Genomic DNA, 18,723 nt, shown 5'->3' on the forward strand with positions numbered 1-18,723 from the left:
TTTATGATAAGGGAGTTCTTAAGAGAGAGAGAAAGGTGTGATTTCTCAAACTGGTGTCCAGGTAGGATCCAAGTTAAAATTTAATCCCAGAGAGACAGTGAAATTTTGCAATAAGTGTGTTCAAAATATTGTATGGGCATGACCATATTAAATATATACTCCTTGTTTATCTGGAGTTCAAATTAATGGTAGTAATCTGCATTTTTTGTTTGCTAAATCTGGCAACCAATATCTAGCACTCAGAATGTTATGGTCACCAACACATCCCAGTTCACCTAGAACTGTCCTCATTTTAGTACGATAGGTCACACAAACCAGGAATTCTGTCCGTCATATTCCCTTATAATGCAGTCTTCTTTCTCAGACTAACATTTCTGCTAAGGTCATCTCTGGTTCTGCAACCTCAAACCAGGTGGTTCTAGGAGTTCCAACACCAAAGGGACCCATATAACATTGAGAAATCTTGATAGCCCAATTTGTTCAAATATCTAAGGATTTATGAATCAATCAGAAGGTCATCTTTTTCAGTCAATTCTTATTATTATAAAATTCTTTCTTAATGTCCTTTTTCAAAATTTCTCAACCTCATATTCATTGATATTTTGTGCTGAATTACTCCTTGTTATGGGGAACTACCCTGTGCAAGTTATCATTGTATAGCAGCATCTTTGACCTCTAGTCACTAGATGACAGTGGTACCCTCACCTCTGGTCCTTCCACTATGACCATCAGAAATATCCCCAAACATTGTCAATTGACTCTTGGGGCAGTGATTGGAGTGTGCGTAATAGCCAGTAGTTGAGAACTGCTGCCTTATTTTCTTACTTCTGGTAGATTTTCATGTTTCTTCTGACTTAAAACAGATGTGCAAATTAAATATCATGGCTGCTTATCTCTCAAATGATGTTATTATATGGATTTCAAAATCTGTATTATCGCCCAGCCTGTGCAGCTCAGTGGTTGAGTTGACCTATGCTCCAGGAGGTCACAGTTCAATTCCTAGTCAGGGCACTGACCAGTTTGCAGCTCGATCCCCAGCATAGGATGTGCAGGAGGTCGCCAATCAATGATTCTCATCATTGATGTTTCTATCTCTGTCTATCCTTCTCCCTTTCTCTCTCTCTAAAATCAATAAAAACATTTAAAAATATCTGTACTATCTTTGAATCTGGGAAATGTGGTATCTAAAAATTCTTCCTTATAATTTCTTTGTATTTTTTCTTTTTGCTTTTGGGAGCCAAAATAATATTCCATGCTCTAAAATCATATTTAGAGCTGGTCCTGTTTATTCGATTTCTCCAGAGGCTCATTTTCTTCCTTTCAATTCAAGTTTATTTAAATACTTGCCTATTCTCTTTTGCACAACTCTTCCAAAAATTTAAAGAAGCAGAGAGACGTATACCTAAAAAGTCTCAGGTCCTTCTTTCTCCCACTCCCAGGAAACAGTTGTTGGGACATGACTATGCAGGTCCTTAGCTAAGCCAAACCCTTTGGGCAAAGCACTGTAGAAAGTGTACACTCTCTGTTCCAGACACTTAATGTATTCAGTGGCTAAAAATTCTGTCAAAATGATTTTCCCATGAAAAATGGCTAAACCTACAACATTTTCTAGATACCTTTCATGAAAAGGAATATCCATATTTTCTCAGACCTGCAAACAAACCTGCTAATAGAAAAGACAGCCCCCGTGGGCCTCTGGAGAAGGGTTTGGGGGAGATCTAAGACTCTGATAACTATGTCCACTCTCTATGTAACCAGGTTCTTAGAAAAAATAGCTTCCTTATTCTATGGAGGCTTCAAAGTGAACAATTAAATTTATTATTTCTAACATAATTCTGATCTTTTGAAAAAAGGTCATTTCATCACAAGCAAATATAAACAAAAAACAAAAACGAAGGCTGAAATCCACCTACTAGTAACAGTAAGAATTTAAGCCACAAATTGTAAAATAAGCATGATGATAAGTAAAAGATAATGTGAATAAAAAGGCCATAGTCCAAAATGCTGCCATTCATAACAATGGTTATGAAATGTATATATACATTGTATATACATATATGTGCACACATGCACACTGAGACAGAGAGAGCAGCAGAGACAGAAACAGAGAATTAATTATATGCCATAAACTGTTCTAAGTGCTTTACACATGACATGTCACTTAATTTCCACAACATTTTTGATAAATAATTATTAATGTCTCCAGTTTTTAGAGATGAGTCTCTGAAGTTCCAAAAAATTTAGACACTGCAATGACAACAACGAAAACATAATAAAATAAGAAATGGACAGCAAACAGAACATATACACATATGAGAATCTCATTTTGTGCATAACTGGAAAAGTAGTTCTTTATTGTAAAATAAGCGGAATTCAATTTTGAAATGAATCATAGTTTTCATAATAGATCAGAAACTGTGTATCTCAAGTGTGCTTCATTCATCTTAGGAAGGTTTTATGGCAAACTAAATGTGTGTGTCTTAATAGTCCAATAGCAAAACCATTTAAAACATTTAGATTAAATGAAAGCAAACATGGGGGCTGCAAATTTTTAAATGTGTTCCTCCAAACCTGGGTCAATTTTGGAGGCACAAAGAAAATTGAATGAAAAAGACTCAAGCATAAAGACCTGCCCCCTGACTGTTCCCTCCACTCTATAACACAGCAGCCAACCAATTCATCCCAACACCAGCCTCCATTACGGGACCCTGGATCCTACTAAGAAAATATTCTCCAGGAAAATATTTCGGAGCTCACCACTTTTCTGAGAGCTTCTTTCACATCCTTGTTCCGCACACTATAGATCAAGGGGTTCAGCATGGGAATCACTACTGTGTAGAACACTGAAGCCACTTTGTCAGTATCCGCACTGTTGCCAGAATTTGGTCGGCAATAAGTGAAAAGAATTGTTCCCTGTAAGACAATGATAGCTGTGAGGTGGGAGGCACAGGTGGAAAAGGCTTTGCGTCTTCCCTCTGCAGAGTGCATCCTCAGGATGGTGATGAGAATAAACAAGTAGGAGGTGAGGATGATCATGATGGTGACGATCTCAATGAAATTGGCCATAATGAACACCATGAGCTTATTAACAGAGACATCATAGCAGGCAAGGTTAAAGATTGGGGGTAAATCACAAAAGAAGTGGTTAATCACATTTGATCTAAAGGATGGGATCTCAAGAGCTAAACACAAGTGAATCAGAGAACACACAGTCCCACTGAGGTAGCAGCAAGACACCAGCCCCACACAGAGAGTCCGGGACATGGTGACCATGTACAGCAGTGGGTTAAAGATGGCCACAAAGCGGTCATAGGCCATCACGGCCAGCAGGAAGACCTCAGTGATTGCATACACACAAAATAAAAAAAACTGTACTATGCATCCCAGGAAGGAGATGGTTTTATCCTTGGTTAGCATGTTGAACAGCATCTTTGGCACGATGATCGTGGAGTAGCAGAAGTCCACAAAGGACAAGTGGCTGAGGAAAAAGTACATGGGAGTGTGAAGGCGAGAGCTGACCTGAATCAGTGCGATCATGCCCAGGTTGCCCAGAACCGTGACTCCATAGATCAGAAGGAACAGTAGGGAGAGAAAGACTCTCAGCTCAGGGACATCAGATAATCCAAGAAGAATGAATTCTGTCACAGAGGTGCAGTTCCCCTCCCCCATTTCCACACCTGTCAGGTTTAGAAAACCAAATGATACGTTTTGTGTGTCTTCTGAAATGGAAATAATATAGAAAACACATATTTATATTTAATTAAGAAAAATATCACATTAATGTCAAACCCAGTGAAGAAAAACATAGCATTGATGTCAAATACAACATATTTGTAATACCATTGTCAAATAATTCTAAATGTTAAGTGTGCAGTGTATCATAGAATTTCCTGATCAAATCTAAAGTATCAGTAAAAACCTGAATGATTTCCAACAGTTATCTACCACAAGAAATTGAGGTGATGAATTTATTTATGTGTTTGATGGACTTTGACATAGATATATTCAGTATATATTTTAAAATATATATACTGAAATCCATCATCATTTTCACTTGTCAATTTAACAAAGTGATTTAATTATATATAATGGCAGTCATCAATATCAATAATGACTCAGAAAGATATAACTCTTACGTAAATTTTTCTGGAAAGCAACTTGGCAATGTATATCCTTAATCCTGACAATAATAAAAGCAACCTGACATATTTATGAGAGATTTCATTTTTAGTAAGGTGTTATAAGAAATGTTTAATTACATTTACAAATTATGAAAAACAATATTCATAGCTACATTGTGGCATTGTTTATTATATTCACAATGTGGGAAAAATAATTGTCAAAATAGAGCACTTTTTAAACTACATTATATCGTATCTAAAGTAGAAAGTTATGTTGCAGCATTTAAAATAACATTGTGGAGATGGTTATTCTTTTAAAAAAATAAACTAGTACACTTGGTGTATATATATAGATTTAAATAAAATGTATGTGTTGAGGTGTGAATACATATGATAGAAACATCATATGATATCACATTACCCACATTAAGAAAGAGATAAGGGAAAACTTTCCCAAGTTCTCTAGTAGTTGGTTGGGGAAAGTAGTTATTTTGTATGTTCTATGAGTTCAATTTACCATTCAAACCTGGTAAAGAAAAGAAAAGTCATATGGAAGTGAGAAATTTTATTCTCTGCCCTCCTTCATAGAGGAGTATACCCATGAGTTCATACACATATATGTAATGACAACTGAGTAAAGACAATATGTACTGAAAACATAACCTTGTATTTTCTCCCATCACTTGTGCTAATTGTAAAGAAATGTAAACAAATCACCTTGCTGAAGTCATGGTTTTCTCTTTACTTCACCTCCCCAAAACCTGAATTATTAGCCCATTTCAGAATTAAAATGGGAAAATCAGCTTGCAAACACTTCTTCCTAATGTACTAGGATGTTAATAAGAAACTAGTTTATGATAAACACACAAAAAAACTAAAAGAATTCATTTCATTTACTGAGCCGAGGTAGTCTACATGTCCTTTTTCCCCAACTCAGGGGACACATAAATTCAACCCTCAGATTTTGGGTGACAATTAGGGAGCTCTCAATTCCATGACAGAAATCGGTGTGGAGAAAGGCAAAACGAGACTGAGAGAAAGAGGGGGGCAGAGAATACCATTTGTTTCCTCTGTATTCTTTCACATACATCATCAATGTTTGGTGTTCCAGAGGAAATTGTTCTAATTTCACTATCTATCAATTGTCTCTCAATACCAAAAGAAAAACAAACATTTGAATCAGTGAGTGCACAGGAATATGATCTGTGAAATCATTCTCTAAGTAGAAGCCAGATGAGTTAAACTTATCTTACATAATTGTTTGCTGGGGAAATATATTCATTTCCACTTTCAAGTAACCAAACCCTAGTTTTAGCTAACAAACCTGAGTGACAGGCAGTTCCTCCGTATTGCTGGAGATGTTAGGATAAATGTAGTACACAGTTAGAGACTTATATGTAATTTTAACACAGTTAGGGACTTCAACTGTAATTTTAACCCCTGGGAATGGATCCCTTTAGTTCCAATTCTATTGTTAGTCATTTATGCTATAAAAATAAATGAAAATTCAGCTAGTTCTTCATGTGGTATCAGACACATAATTAATCTCTATGGAATATCATCAGGAACTTTTGTAAATGCCCTAATTTGTGAAACAATTGTTTGAAACCAAACAGGTCTCCTTCCAGATTTCGTGGTTCTATATGACATTCCATCCTAGTGTCATATGTGCAGGTCACAAATCACATGCCATCAAGAAATCACAGGAATGTTTCTCATTAATTCCTTCTTTCTTGTAATATTACAGAATCACCAAAATTCCAGCAAGGTACAGTGACTAAAGCCACACAGATTCCCTTCAAATGCTAGGACGGAGATAACCCACTGTCCAGAAAACTAGCACTTGTGCTAGTTCACACTTCTTGGGCTCTTGTTATATATTATAACCTATTGCATATAAGTTCCCCAGTTAATCACTCCCCACTGACTCCCTATCCCCTCCTTCCCTATGAAATACATGAGGCTGACTCATGCTTCTATGTCTCTGGATCTATTTTGTTCATCAGTTAATTTTGTTCATTAGAGTCCACATATGAGTGAGATCGTGTGGTATATAACTCTCTCTGACTGGCTTATTTCACTTAGCACAATACTGTCCAGGTCTCTCCATGCTGTTGCAAATGGTAAGAGTTCTTTCTTTTTTACAGATGCATAGTATTCCATTGTGTAAAGGTACCAAAGCTTTTTTTAACCACTCATCTGCTGATGGGCATTTCTTTAGATCCCCAGTGTGGGGCATGCAATGTGGGGCATGCAGGAGGGCGGACTAGACATCTCTCATCATTGATGTTTCTCTCTCTCCCTTTCCCTTCCTCTCTAAAATCAATAAAAATATATTTAAAAATAATAATGTCAGCATAATGTTGAGAGGTTATCACTATTGTTCAATGATTAAGACTGAGGAATGAAAAAGTTTAAATTACTAGACAAATTTTAAAATTCAGAATCAAGTCACAAACCTTGGTTTTTGTAAACTCAAGCATAGTGTTTTCTAACATTACTATAGATATCAGGAGAAAAGCTTCATTAAATTTGTAAATATAGTGTAGAAATTTACATAAACATAATGAAAGGACAAATAAATTACCTATAGTGCATATAAATCAGGATTGAATGAAGAAATATAATTTAGATCCATAAAGGAAGGATAAACAAAGGTCATTTATTTTATCAACAGCAAAAATAAAAAAAGAACATAAACAAAGTCTGAAATGCACCTATAAGTCACAATAAGTGTTTGATCCACAAATTGTAAAATAAGCATGATGATAAGTAAAAAAATAAAGTGATTAAAAAGGCCACAGTCAGAAATACTGACCCACATGACCATGGTTATTAAATGCATGTGTACATTTTATATACATATATATATATATATATACACACACACATGCACACTGAGACAGATAGTGTTATGTTATAAATCAGCACACTAAACAGAAGACACCTTAATCAATAAGCCATATTAATATTGAGCCTTTATTACACTAGCAGTCTCAGAGGAGTTGTCTCTCAAAGTCTGAACAAATTAACCTGGAGGAAATTTTCCCTTTATATCTTTCTAGCTTCTTTGTCTCCCAAATATGGAATGGGGCTTCCGGACCTTTCACAGGCTTTTCAAAAAAAAAAAAAACTATCCGCTGGGATGGTGCCCTGAGACTATATCTCAAGGCCTCCTCTGGCACCAGTATTGACAACTCCGTCTAAGGGTTGTATGGTTTATGGCTTTTCCAAAATGTGAGCACTGCTTAAGTAAACAGGTCCTGCAGGACCAGATGAGGGAGCTCTTTTTTCCTATTATGTGAGCAAGCATGTTTATAGAACAAGGGACCATTTTAGTAGAAAATTTCAAACAGCAATTTTTACAAAATAGAGCTTACTAAAACAAGATGGCCTATGATTCAATAGAGGAACAGAGACAGAAACAGGGAACTAATTAAGTGCCATAAATTGTTCTAAGTGCTTTACACATGACATGTAACTTAATTTCGCCAACATTTCTGACAAATAATTATTATTAGTGTCTCTATTTTTTAAATATTAATCTCTGAATTTCCAAAGACATTAGACACGGCAATGACAACAACAAAAATATAATAAAGGAAGCAAGCAGTGAACAACAAACAGAATATACAAACATATGGAAATCTCACTCTGTGCATAAACTGGCAAAAGTGATTCTTCACTGTAAAATAAGAGGAATTCCATTTTGAAATGAATCATACTTTCCATAATAGGTCAGCAATTCTGTTTCTCAAGAGTTTTCCATTAATCTTATGAAGGTTTTACAGCAAACAAAATATGTGGGTCTTAACAGTTCAACACCCAAAACCATTTAAAATATTTTATTTTTTAAACCTTTATTGTTGAAAGTATTACATATGTCCCCATTTTCCCCCTTGATCTCTCCTAGCCAGTTCCAGGCTCCACCACTCTATTGTCTGTTTCCCTGGGTTATTTATATATGCATACAATTTCTTGGTTTATCTCTTCCCATCCACCCTCCCCCACCTTCCCTCTGAGATTCCACAGTCTGTTCCAGCACAATACTCTCCAGGTCTCTCCAGGCTGGCTCAAAGGGTAAGAGATCCATCTTTTTTCAGATTGAATAAAAGCAAAGAGCAAAGCTGAAAATTTTGAAATGTGTTCAAACAGACCCGGGTCAATTGCGGAGACAAAGAAAATTGAATGTGAAAACCTCACTGATAAAAGCCTGCCCCCTGGCTGTTCCATCCACTCGGTAACACAGCAGCCAACCAATTCACCCCTACACAAGCCTCCATTATGGGGCCCTTGGTCCTACTAAGAATATATTCTCCAGGAAAATATTTTGGAGCTCACCACTTTCCTGAGAGCTTCTTTCACATCCTTGTTCCTCAAGCTGTAGATCAGGGGGTTCAGCATGGGAATCACTACAGTGTAAAACACTGAAGCCACTTTGTCAGTATCCACACTGCTGCCAGAACTGGGCCGGCAATAAGAGAAAAGGATTGCTCCCTGTAAAACAACGATGGCTGTGAGGTGGGAGGCACAGGTGGAAAAGGCTTTGCGTCTTCCATGTGCAGAGTGCATCCTCAGGATGGTGATGAGAATAAACAAGTAGGAGGTGAGGATGATCACGATGGTGATGATCTCATTGAAAGTGGCTATAACGTATATGAGCAGTTCATTCATAGAGACATCAGAGCAAGCAAGAGATAAGAGAGGAGGCAGATCGCAAAAGAAATGGTTAATCACATTTGATCTAAAGGATGGGATCTCAAGAGCTAAACACAAGTGAATCAGAGCACATACAGTTCCAATGAGGTAGCAGCAAGACACCAGCCCCACACAGAGAGTCCGGGACATGGTGACCATGTACAGCAGTGGGTTGCAGATGGCCACAAAGCGGTCATAGGCCATCACGGCCAGCAGGAAGACATCAGTGATTGCATAAACACCAAACAAATAAAACTGCACCAGGCATCCCAGGAAGGAGATGGTTTTATCCTTGGTTAGCATGTTGAACAGCATCTTTGGCACGATGATCGTGGAGTAGCAAAAGTCCACAAAGGACAGGTGGCTCAGGAAAAAGTACATGGGAGTGTGAAGGCGAGAGCTGACCTGAATCAGTGCGATCATGCCCAGGTTGGCCAGAACCGTGACTCCATAGATCAGAAGGAACAGCAGGGAGAGAAAGACTCTCAGCTCAGGGACATCAGATAATCCAAGAAGAATGAACTCTGTCACAGAGGTGCAGTTCCCCTCCCCCATTTCCACATCTGTCAGGTTTAGAAAACCAAATAATACGTTTTGTGTGTCTTCTGAAATGGACATAATAAAGAAAACACATATTTCTATGCAATTAAGAAAAATATAAAACTGATTTCAAACACAATGTATTTGAAATATAATTGTCAAATCATTCAAAATATTCATTGTTCAGGAGATCCCACTGATCAGATTTAAAGCATCAGCAGACACCTGAGTGATTCCCAAGTGTTATCTACCACAAGAAATTGAGTTGATGAATTAACTTAGGTGTTTTGATGGTCTTTGAAATAGATCCAATGATATACTTTGAAAACACATTAGACCAACTCCTGTTCCCTGAAAAAATGTAATAAATTCTGTTCAAGTAAGATCACAGCTACTGTGATCCTAAGTAATATGCACTAACATTTTTTAGGTCAGTCTTTCAGTACCATAGGTTTTAGCAGGCGAGGTCCTGTATAGTTCCCTTGTTGGGAAATGTGACAAATCTCTGAGATTAGTGGCTCATGTATACTCCAAATTTTTAATTATGCAAAATTAAAAAAGAGATTTAAAATATGTACTGAAATCCATCATCATTTCGCTTGTCAGTTTAACAAAGTGACTTAATTAATTACAATGGTAGTGATCAATACCAATAATGACTCAGAAAGGTATAACTTCTTGTATATATTTTCCTGGAAAGCAATTAGGCAACATATATCCTTATCCCTGACAATAATAAAAGCTACATGATATATTTATGAGAGATTTTATTTTTACTATGATATTGTAAGAAATCTTTAATTACATTTATAAGTTGTGGAAAACTACATTGTGGCATTATATTCACAATGTGGAAAAATGTCAAAATAGAGTAATTTTTAAAGTACATTATATTGTATCTAAGGTAGAAAGTTATGATGCAGCATTTAAAATGACATTGTGAAGATGGTTAGTCTTTTAAAAAATAAAATAGTACACTTGGTGTATATATATAGATTTAAATAAAATATATGTGTTGAGGTGTGAATACATATGATAGAAACATCATATGATATCACATTACCCACATTAAGAAAGAGAAAAGGGAAAACTTTCCCAAGTTATCTAGTAGTTGGTTGGGGAAAGTAGTTACTTTGTATATTCTATGAGTCCAATTTACCATTCAGACCTGTCCTTAAAGAAAAGTCATATGGAAGGTGAGAAATTTTATTCTCTGCCCTCCTTCATAGAGGAGTATACCCATGAGTTCATACACATATATATAATGAAAAGTGAGTAAAGACAATATGGACTGAAAAAATAACCTTGTATTTTCTCCATCACTTGCACTAATTTTAAAGAAATGTAAACAAATCACCTTGCTGAAGTCATTGTTTTCTCATTACTTCACCTCCCCAAAACCTGAATTATTAGCCCACTTCAGAGTTAAAATGGGAAAATCAGCTTGCAAACACTTCTTCCTAATGTACTAGGCTGATAATAAGAAACTAGTTTATGCTAAACACAAAACAAATGTAAAGGAATTCATTTCACTTACTGAGCATAGATAGTCTACACTTCCTTTTTCCCCAACTCGGGGGACACATTAATTCAACCCTCAGATTTAGGGTGACGATTAGGGAGCTCTCAATTCCATGAAAGAAATTGGTGTGGAGAAAGGCAAAATGACAGAGTAAGAGAGAGAGAGGGAGAGAATACCATTTGTTTCCTCTGTATTCTTTCACATAAGTCATCAATGTTTGGTGTTCTAGAGGAAATTGTTCTAATTTAACTATCAATGGTCTCTCAATACTAAAAGATAAACAGACATTTGAATCAGTAAGTGCACAGGAATGTGATCTGTGAAATCATTCTCTAAGTAGAAGCCAAATGAGTTAGACTTATCTTACATAATTGTGTGCTAGGGAAATATATTCATTTTCACTTTCAAATAACCAGAGCCTCCCCAGCTCCAGCTAACAAACCTGAGTGACAGGCAGTTCCTCTTGTTGCTGGAGATGTTAGGACAAATGTAGTACACAGTTAGAGACTTATATGTAATTTTAACACAGAGACTTCAACTGTAATTTTAACCCCTGAGGAATGGGTCCTTTTAGTTCCAATTCTATCATTAGTCATTTATGCTAAAAAAAAATAAATGAAAATTCAATTAGCACTTCATGTGGTATCAGACATATAATTAATCTCTATGGAATATCATCAGGAACTTTTGTAAATGCCCTAATTTGTGAAATAAGTGTTAGAAAGCAAACAAGTCACCTTCCAGATTTCATGGTGCTGTATGATATTCCATCCTAGTGTCATATGTGTGGGTCACAGATCACATTGCCATAATGAAATCACAGGAATATTTCTTATTAATTCCCTCTTTCTTGTAATATTACAGAATCACCAAAATTCCAGAAAGGTACAGTGACTAAAGCCACACAGATTACCTTGAAATGCTAGGGAAGAGATAATGTACTGTTCAGAAAACTATTAATAGTTCACACTTCTTGGGCTCTCGTTATATGTTATAACCTATTGCATATAAGTTCCCCAGTTAATCACTCCCCACCAATTGCCTACCCCCGCCTTCCCTATGGAATACGTCAGTCTGACCCATGCTTCTATGTCTCTGGATCTATTTTGTTCATCAGTTCATTTTGTTCATTAGATTCCCCAATGAATGAGATCATCTCACATCTTTCCCTGACTGGCTTATTTCACTTAGCATAATACTCTTCAGGTCCCTCCCTGCTGTTGTAAATGGTAAGAATTCTTTCTTTTTTACAGCTGCATAGTATTTCATTATGTAAATGTACCAAAGATTTTTTTGTCTATTTTCTTTTTTTTTAATCTTTATTGTTCAGATAATTACAGATGTTCCTCTTTTCCCCCCCATAGCTCCCCTCCACCCAATTCCCACCCCACTCAAGGCCTTCAAACACTCCCCCCCCCCACACACACACACACTGACCTCGTTCATAGGTGTAAGCTCTTTGTCCAATCTTTGCCTGCACCCCCCACAACCACTTCCCCCCACCCCGTAAGAATTGTCAGTCTGCTCCCTTTCCATGCCCCTGATTCTGCTCCCTTTCCATGCCTCTGATTCTATTACATTTAGCAGTCTGTTCTGTTCATCAGGTTTTATATTCATTTGACTTTTTAGGTTCACTTGTTGATAGATATGTATTTGTTGTCACTTTGTTGTTTATAATTTTTTATCTTTACCTTTTTCTTCTTCTTCCTCTTCTTAGAGAATACCCTTCAGCATTTCATATAATACTGGTTTGGTGGTGATGAACTCCTTTAGCTTTTTCTTGTCTGTAAAGCTCTTTATCTGACCTTCAATTCTGAATGATAGCTTTGGTGGATGGAGTAATCTTGGTTGTAGGTTCTTGCTATTCATCACTTTGTATATTTCTTGCCACTCCCTTCTGGCCTACGTAGTTTCTGTTGAGATATCAGCTGACATTCATATGTGTACTCCCTTGTAGGTAACTAACTGTTTTTCTCTTGCTGCTTTTAAGATTCTCTTTGTCTTTTGCCCCTGGCATTTTAATTATGATGTGTCTTGGTGTGGTCCTCTTTGGATTCCTCTTGTTTGGGGTTCTCTGCACTTCCTGGACTTGTAAGTCTATTTCTTTCACCAGGAAGGGGAAGTTTTCTGTCATTATTTCTTCAAATAGGTTTTCAATATCTTGCTTTCTCTCTTCTTCTGACACCCCCATAATTTGGATGTTGGTACACTTGAAGTTGTCCCAGAGGCTCCTTACACTATCTCCGTATTTTTGGATTCTTTTTTCTTTTTGCTTTTCTGGTTGGGTGTTTTTTGCTTCTTCATATTTCAAGTCTTTGCCTTGATTCTTGGGATCCTCTAGTCTTCTGTTGGATCTCTGTATATTATTTTTTATTTCATCAGTGTATGCTTAATTTCTGATTGGTCCTTTTTCATATCATTGAGGGTCTCACTAAATTTCTCAGAGGTTTCTAGAAGATTCTTGAGTAACCTTATAACCATAGTTTTGAACTCTATATCCAGTATTTTGCTTTCATTCATTTCTTTAATTTGTGACTTGCTTCTTTGTCTCTTCATTTTGGCTACTTCCCTGTGTTTGTTTCTATGTACTGGGTATCTGTTTAGTCTCCTTGAGTTGACAGAGTGGCCTTGTGTGGTAGGTGTTCTATAGGGCCCAGTGGCTCAGCCTCCCCAGCCACCTGAGATGGACACTCTTGGTGCATCCCTTTGTGGGCTGCTTGCACAGTCTTGTTGTAGTTAACCCTTGATTGCTGTTGTTTCACTGGGAGGAATTGACCTCCAGGCCAATTGGCTGTGGTGACCATCTGTGTCTACACTGGAGGATCTGTTGCACAGGAGACACCTAGGGGGCAGGACTTGCTTCAGTGAGGCTTTGGTGCTCACTGAGTCTGCCCCTTGAGTGTGTCACTTATGGATTTGTAGAGTTTTAATCTGGTATGGTTTGACATTGACCACTGGGTACACTGGCTCTTGGATCTCCAAGGAGGTGCAAGGTCAGCCACTGTCTGGGGCCACCCAGCAGGAGCTACAGAGACATTGGCAGATTCCTCCTCTTTGTATGGGGTTTGGAAGTGCCCAGACGAGGCCAAGCTGTGAATCAAGGCAGGCTGCTGCTGCTGGCCTTGGGCCTTCTTTTGGATGCTCTGGGGCTCTCTGACCCAGCTGCAGTTTGCCAGGTTTTAGGCAGAGAGAGGACAGGCCATTCATATGCAAAAGCTGATGCACACAGCTTGGGTGGGGTTGTACATTGGGTGGGGTGGGGTCTCTGGGAATCACCAGGGCAGAGCAAACAGCAATGGCTGCCAGTCAGCCCTGCACTGGAGAAGTCCCCAGATCTCCACGTCCCACCCGTCCCCCCGTCCTCCACCCCCGTGCAGGAACAATGATCACTGTGAGAACCTCTGGGAGAAAGCCGCCCTCGCGTTCCTCTCCTGATGCCAGACAGTCCAGTTTCTCCCCGTGTATATCTGGGTCCCCCAGAGTCTCGCCTGGAACTGGAGTTAAGAGTAAGTGGGAGCTTGTATCTCCCTCCTGATTAAGCCAGCACTTGCCAGCACTTTCCGCACCTCTTACCAGTCTCAATGTGCCTTCTTCACCTCTCTAGTTGTGGAACTTCCACTCAACCAGCTTTCCTGTGGTTCTGGGTGGTAGTTGTTCTGCCTTTTAGTTGTTATTTTGATGTAGTTGTGACAGGCAGCAAGAATAGGTGTTTACCTATGCCACTATCTTGGTTCTCTCTACCACAGCTTTTTTTAACCACTCATCTACTGGTGGGCATTTGGCTAGATCCTCAGAGTGGGGCATGCAGTGGGGGCATGCAGGAGGGCGGTCTAGATCTCTCTCATCATTGATGTTTCTCTCTTTCTCCTTTTCCCTTCCTCTGTGATATCAACAAAAATATATTTAAAAACAATAATATCAACATAATGTTGAGAGATTATCACTATTGTTCAATGATTAAAACTGAGGAATGAAAAAGTTTAAATTATTAGTCAAATTTTAAAATTCCGTGGCAAGTCACAAACTTTGATTTTTGTAAACTTAAGCTTAGTGCTTTCTAACATTATTATAGATACTAGAGGCCCAGTGCACGAAACTTGTGCACGGGTAGGATCCCTAGGCCTGGCTTGCGATCAGGGACAATCAGGTTCCCTGCCTCCCTGCCTCCTCCTTCCCTCACTCCCTCAGCCCCTCTCCGCTACTGGTCGCCCACCATGTTCTGTACTGCCCCCTGGTAGTCAGCACACATCATAGTGAGCAGTTGAACTCCTGGTCTCCCAGTGGAACTTCAAGGGGACAATTTGCATATTAGCCTTTTATTATATAGATAAGGAGAGATACTTCATTAAATAAGTAAATATAGTGTAGAAATGGACATAAACATAATGAAAGGATAAATAAGTTATCAACGATGCATATAAATCAGGATTGAATGAAGAAATATAGTTTAGACCAGGGGTGGGAAAACTTTTTGACTTGAGGGCCACAATGGGTTTTTTTTTTTTTTTTAAATATATTTTATTGATTTTTTACAGAGAGGAAGGGAGAGAGATAGAGAGTTAGAAACATCGATGAGAGAGAAACATCGATCAGCTGCCTCCTGCACATCTCCTACTGGGGATGTGCCCGCAACCCAGGTACATGCCCTTGACCGGAATCGAACCTGGGACCTTTCAGTCCGCAGGCCGATGCTCTATCCGCCGAGCCAAACCGGTTTCGGCCACAATGGGTTCTTAAACTGGACCGGAGGGCTGGAACAAAAGCATGGGTGGAGTGTTTGTGTGAACTAATATAAATTCAAAGTAAACATCATTACATAAAAGGGTACGGTCATTTTTTTTTTTAGTTTTATTCATTTCAAACGGGCCGGATCCGGCCTGCGGGCCGTAGTTTGCCCACGGCTGGTTTAGACCCATAAAAAAGGATAAACAAAGGTCATTTATTTCATCAACAGCATAAATAAAGAACATAAACAAAGGCTGATATCCACCTATAAGTTAGAGTAAGTGTTTGATACACAAATGGTAAAACAAGCATGATGGTAAGTAAAAAATAAAGTGATTAAAAAGGCCACGGTCAGAAATGCTAGCCCTCATGACCATGGTTATTAAATGCATGTATACATTTTATATACATATATACACACACTTGCACACTGAGACAGATAGAGCAATAGAGACAGATACGGGGAACTAATTAAGTGCCATAAATTGTTCTAAGTGCTTTAGACATGACATGTAACTTAATTTCCCCAACATTTCTGAGAAATAATTATTATTAGTGTTTCTATTTTTTAAATATTAGTCTCTGAAGTTCCAAACACATTACACACTGCAATGACAACAAAAATATAATAAAGGAAGAAAGCAGTGAACAGCAAACAGAATATGCACACCTATGCAAATCTCACTTTGTGCATAAACTGGCAAAGGTGATTCTTCATTGTAAAATAAGAGGAATTCCATTTTGAAATGAATCATACTTTCCATAATAGGTCATCAACTCTGTTTCTCAAGAGTTTTCCATTAATCGTATGAAGGTTTTACAGCAAACAAAATGTGTGGGTCTTAACAGTCCAATACCCAAAACATTTTATTTTTTTAAAACCTTTATTGTTGCCAAAACCGGTTTGGCTCAGTGGATAGAGCGTCGGTCTGTGGACTGAGAGGTCCCAGGTTCGATTCCGGCCAACGGCATGTACCTGGGTTGCGGGCACATCCCCAGTGGGAGATGTGCAGGAGGCAGCTGATCGATGTTTCTCATCGATGTTTTTGGCTCTCTATCTCTCTCCCTTCCTCTCTGTAAAAAATCAATAAAATATATTTAAAAAAAAAAAAACCTTTATTTTTTTTTTTTACATATGTCCCCATTTTCCCCCTTGATCTCTTCTAGCCAGTTCCGCCCCCCACCACCACCACCTCCTCAGGTCTTCACCACCCTATTTTGTGTTTCCCTGGGTTATTTATATATGCATACAATTTCTTTGGCTGATCTCTTCCTGTCCACCCTCCCCCACCTTCCCTCTGAGATTACACAGTCTGTTCCAGCACAATACTCTCCAGGTCCCTCCAGGCTAGCTCAAAGGGTAAGAGATCCATCTTTTTTTAGATTGAATAAAAGCAAAGAGCAAAGCTGCAAATTTTGAAATGTGTTCAAAAAGCCCCGGGTCAATTGCAGAGACAAAGAAAATGGAATGTGAAAGATTCACCCATAAAGACCTGCCCCCTGGCTGTTCTCCCTACTCTATAACACAGCAGCCAACCAAGTCACCCTACACCAGCTTCCAGGTCCTACTAAGAAAATATTCTCCAGGAAAATATTTTAGAGCTCACCACTTTTCTGAGAGCTTCTTTCACATCCTTGTTCCTCACACTATAGATCAGGGGGTTCAGCATGGGAATCACTACAGTGTAGAACACTGTGGTCACCTTGTCAGTATCCACACTGTTGCCAGAACTAGGCCAGCAATAAGTGAAAAGGATTGTTCCCTGGAAGACACTGATGGCTGTGAGGTGGGAGGCACAGGTGGAAAAGGCTTTGTGTCTTCCCTGTGCAGAGTGCATCCTCAGGATGGTGATGAGAATAAACAAGTAGGAGGTGAGGATGATCATGATGGTGACGATCTCAATGGAAGTGACCACAATGAACACCGTGAGTTCATTTATAGAGACATCATAGCAGGCAAGGTTAAAGATTGGGGGTAGGTCACAAAAGAAGTGGTCAATCTCATTTGATTTAAAGGATGGGATCTCAAGAGCTAAACACAAGTGAATCAGAGAACACACAGTCCCAATGAGGTAACAGCAAGACACCAGCCCCACACAGAGATTCTGGGACATGGTAACCATGTACAGCAGTGGGTTACAGATGGCCACAAAGCGGTCATAGGCCATCACGGCCAGCAAGAAGAACTCAGTGATTCCATAGGCACAAAACAAATAAAACTGCACCAGGCATCCCAGGAAGGAGATGGTTTTATCCTTGGTTAGCATGTTGAACAGCATCTTTGGCACGATGATCGTGGAGTAGCAGAAGTCCACAAAGGACAAGTGACTCAGGAAAAAGTACATGGGAGTGTGAAGGCGAGAGCTGACCTGAATCAGTGCAATCATGCCCAGGTTGGCCAAAACCGTGACTCCATAGATCAGAAGGAACAGCAGGGAGAGAAAGACTCTCAGCTCAGGGACATCAGATAATCCAAGAAGAATGAACTCTGTCACAGTGGTGCAGTTCTCCTCCCCCATTTCCACCATCTGTCAGGTTTAGAAAACCAAATGATAAGTTTTTTATTGTTTTTGTTTGTTTTTAAATTATCTTTATTGTTGAAAATATTAATGATGTCTTCTTTTTTTTCTTCTATTAACTCCCTCCACCCTTCTCCAGCCCCTTCCCCAATCCTTCACCTCACTGATATATTAGCTTAAGAAAAATATCACATTGATGTCAAACGCAGTGAATAAAAGTATCACATTGATATCAGACATAGCATTACTTGAAATATAATTGGCAGATAATTCTATATTTTCAGTGTGACAGGAGATCTGCCTGATCAAATCTAAAGTATCAGTAAAAACCTGTATGATTCCCAACAGTTATCTACCACAAGAAATTGAGGTGATGAATTTACTTATGTGTTTGATGGACTTAGACATAGATTCAATGATAGACTCTGAAGCCATGTGAGACCAACTCCTGTTCCCTGAATAATATAATAAGTTCTTTTTAAGTAAGATTGCAGCTATTGTGACCCTACATAATATATACACTAATTTTTAAGGTGAGCCTATCAGTAGCATAAGGTTTCAGAAGGTGAGGTTCTGTGTGGATTCCTTGTTGGAAAAA

The 18,723-nt window shown here is 38.5% G+C and overlaps 3 protein-coding genes across 3 annotated transcripts; all 3 read right to left on the reverse strand.

Annotated features, from left to right (window-relative positions):
• Window positions 1–2,718: 2,718 nt before the first annotated feature.
• LOC118665484 (olfactory receptor 5L1-like) lies at window positions 2,719–3,669 on the reverse strand. Its single transcript, XM_036326930.1, has one exon. The coding sequence runs from the start codon at window positions 3,667–3,669 to the stop codon at window positions 2,719–2,721; it is 951 nt and encodes a 316-aa protein (XP_036182823.1).
• A 4,754-nt stretch (window positions 3,670–8,423) lies between these two features.
• Window positions 8,424–9,374, reverse strand: LOC118665485 (olfactory receptor 5L1-like). Its single transcript, XM_036326931.1, has one exon. The coding sequence runs from the start codon at window positions 9,372–9,374 to the stop codon at window positions 8,424–8,426; it is 951 nt and encodes a 316-aa protein (XP_036182824.1).
• Window positions 9,375–17,174: 7,800 nt separating this feature from the next.
• On the reverse strand, window positions 17,175–18,125 carry LOC118665486 (olfactory receptor 5L2-like). Its single transcript, XM_036326932.1, has one exon. It carries the CDS (start codon window positions 18,123–18,125, stop codon window positions 17,175–17,177), a length of 951 nt encoding a protein of 316 aa, XP_036182825.1.
• Window positions 18,126–18,723: the final 598 nt, after the last annotated feature.

Source organism: Myotis myotis, unplaced genomic scaffold, assembly GCF_014108235.1.
Source record: "Myotis myotis isolate mMyoMyo1 unplaced genomic scaffold, mMyoMyo1.p scaffold_m19_p_10, whole genome shotgun sequence".
NCBI lineage: Eukaryota > Metazoa > Chordata > Mammalia > Chiroptera > Vespertilionidae > Myotis > Myotis myotis.

What these genes read in the sequence shown, in the direction of transcription:
- LOC118665485 (XM_036326931.1), bottom strand. Translation starts at nt 9,374, where the DNA reads ATGGGGGAGGGGAACTGCACCTCTGTGACAGAGTTCATTCTTCTTGGA.
- LOC118665486 (XM_036326932.1), bottom strand. Translation starts at nt 18,125, where the DNA reads ATGGGGGAGGAGAACTGCACCACTGTGACAGAGTTCATTCTTCTTGGA.
- LOC118665484 (XM_036326930.1), bottom strand. Translation starts at nt 3,669, where the DNA reads ATGGGGGAGGGGAACTGCACCTCTGTGACAGAATTCATTCTTCTTGGA.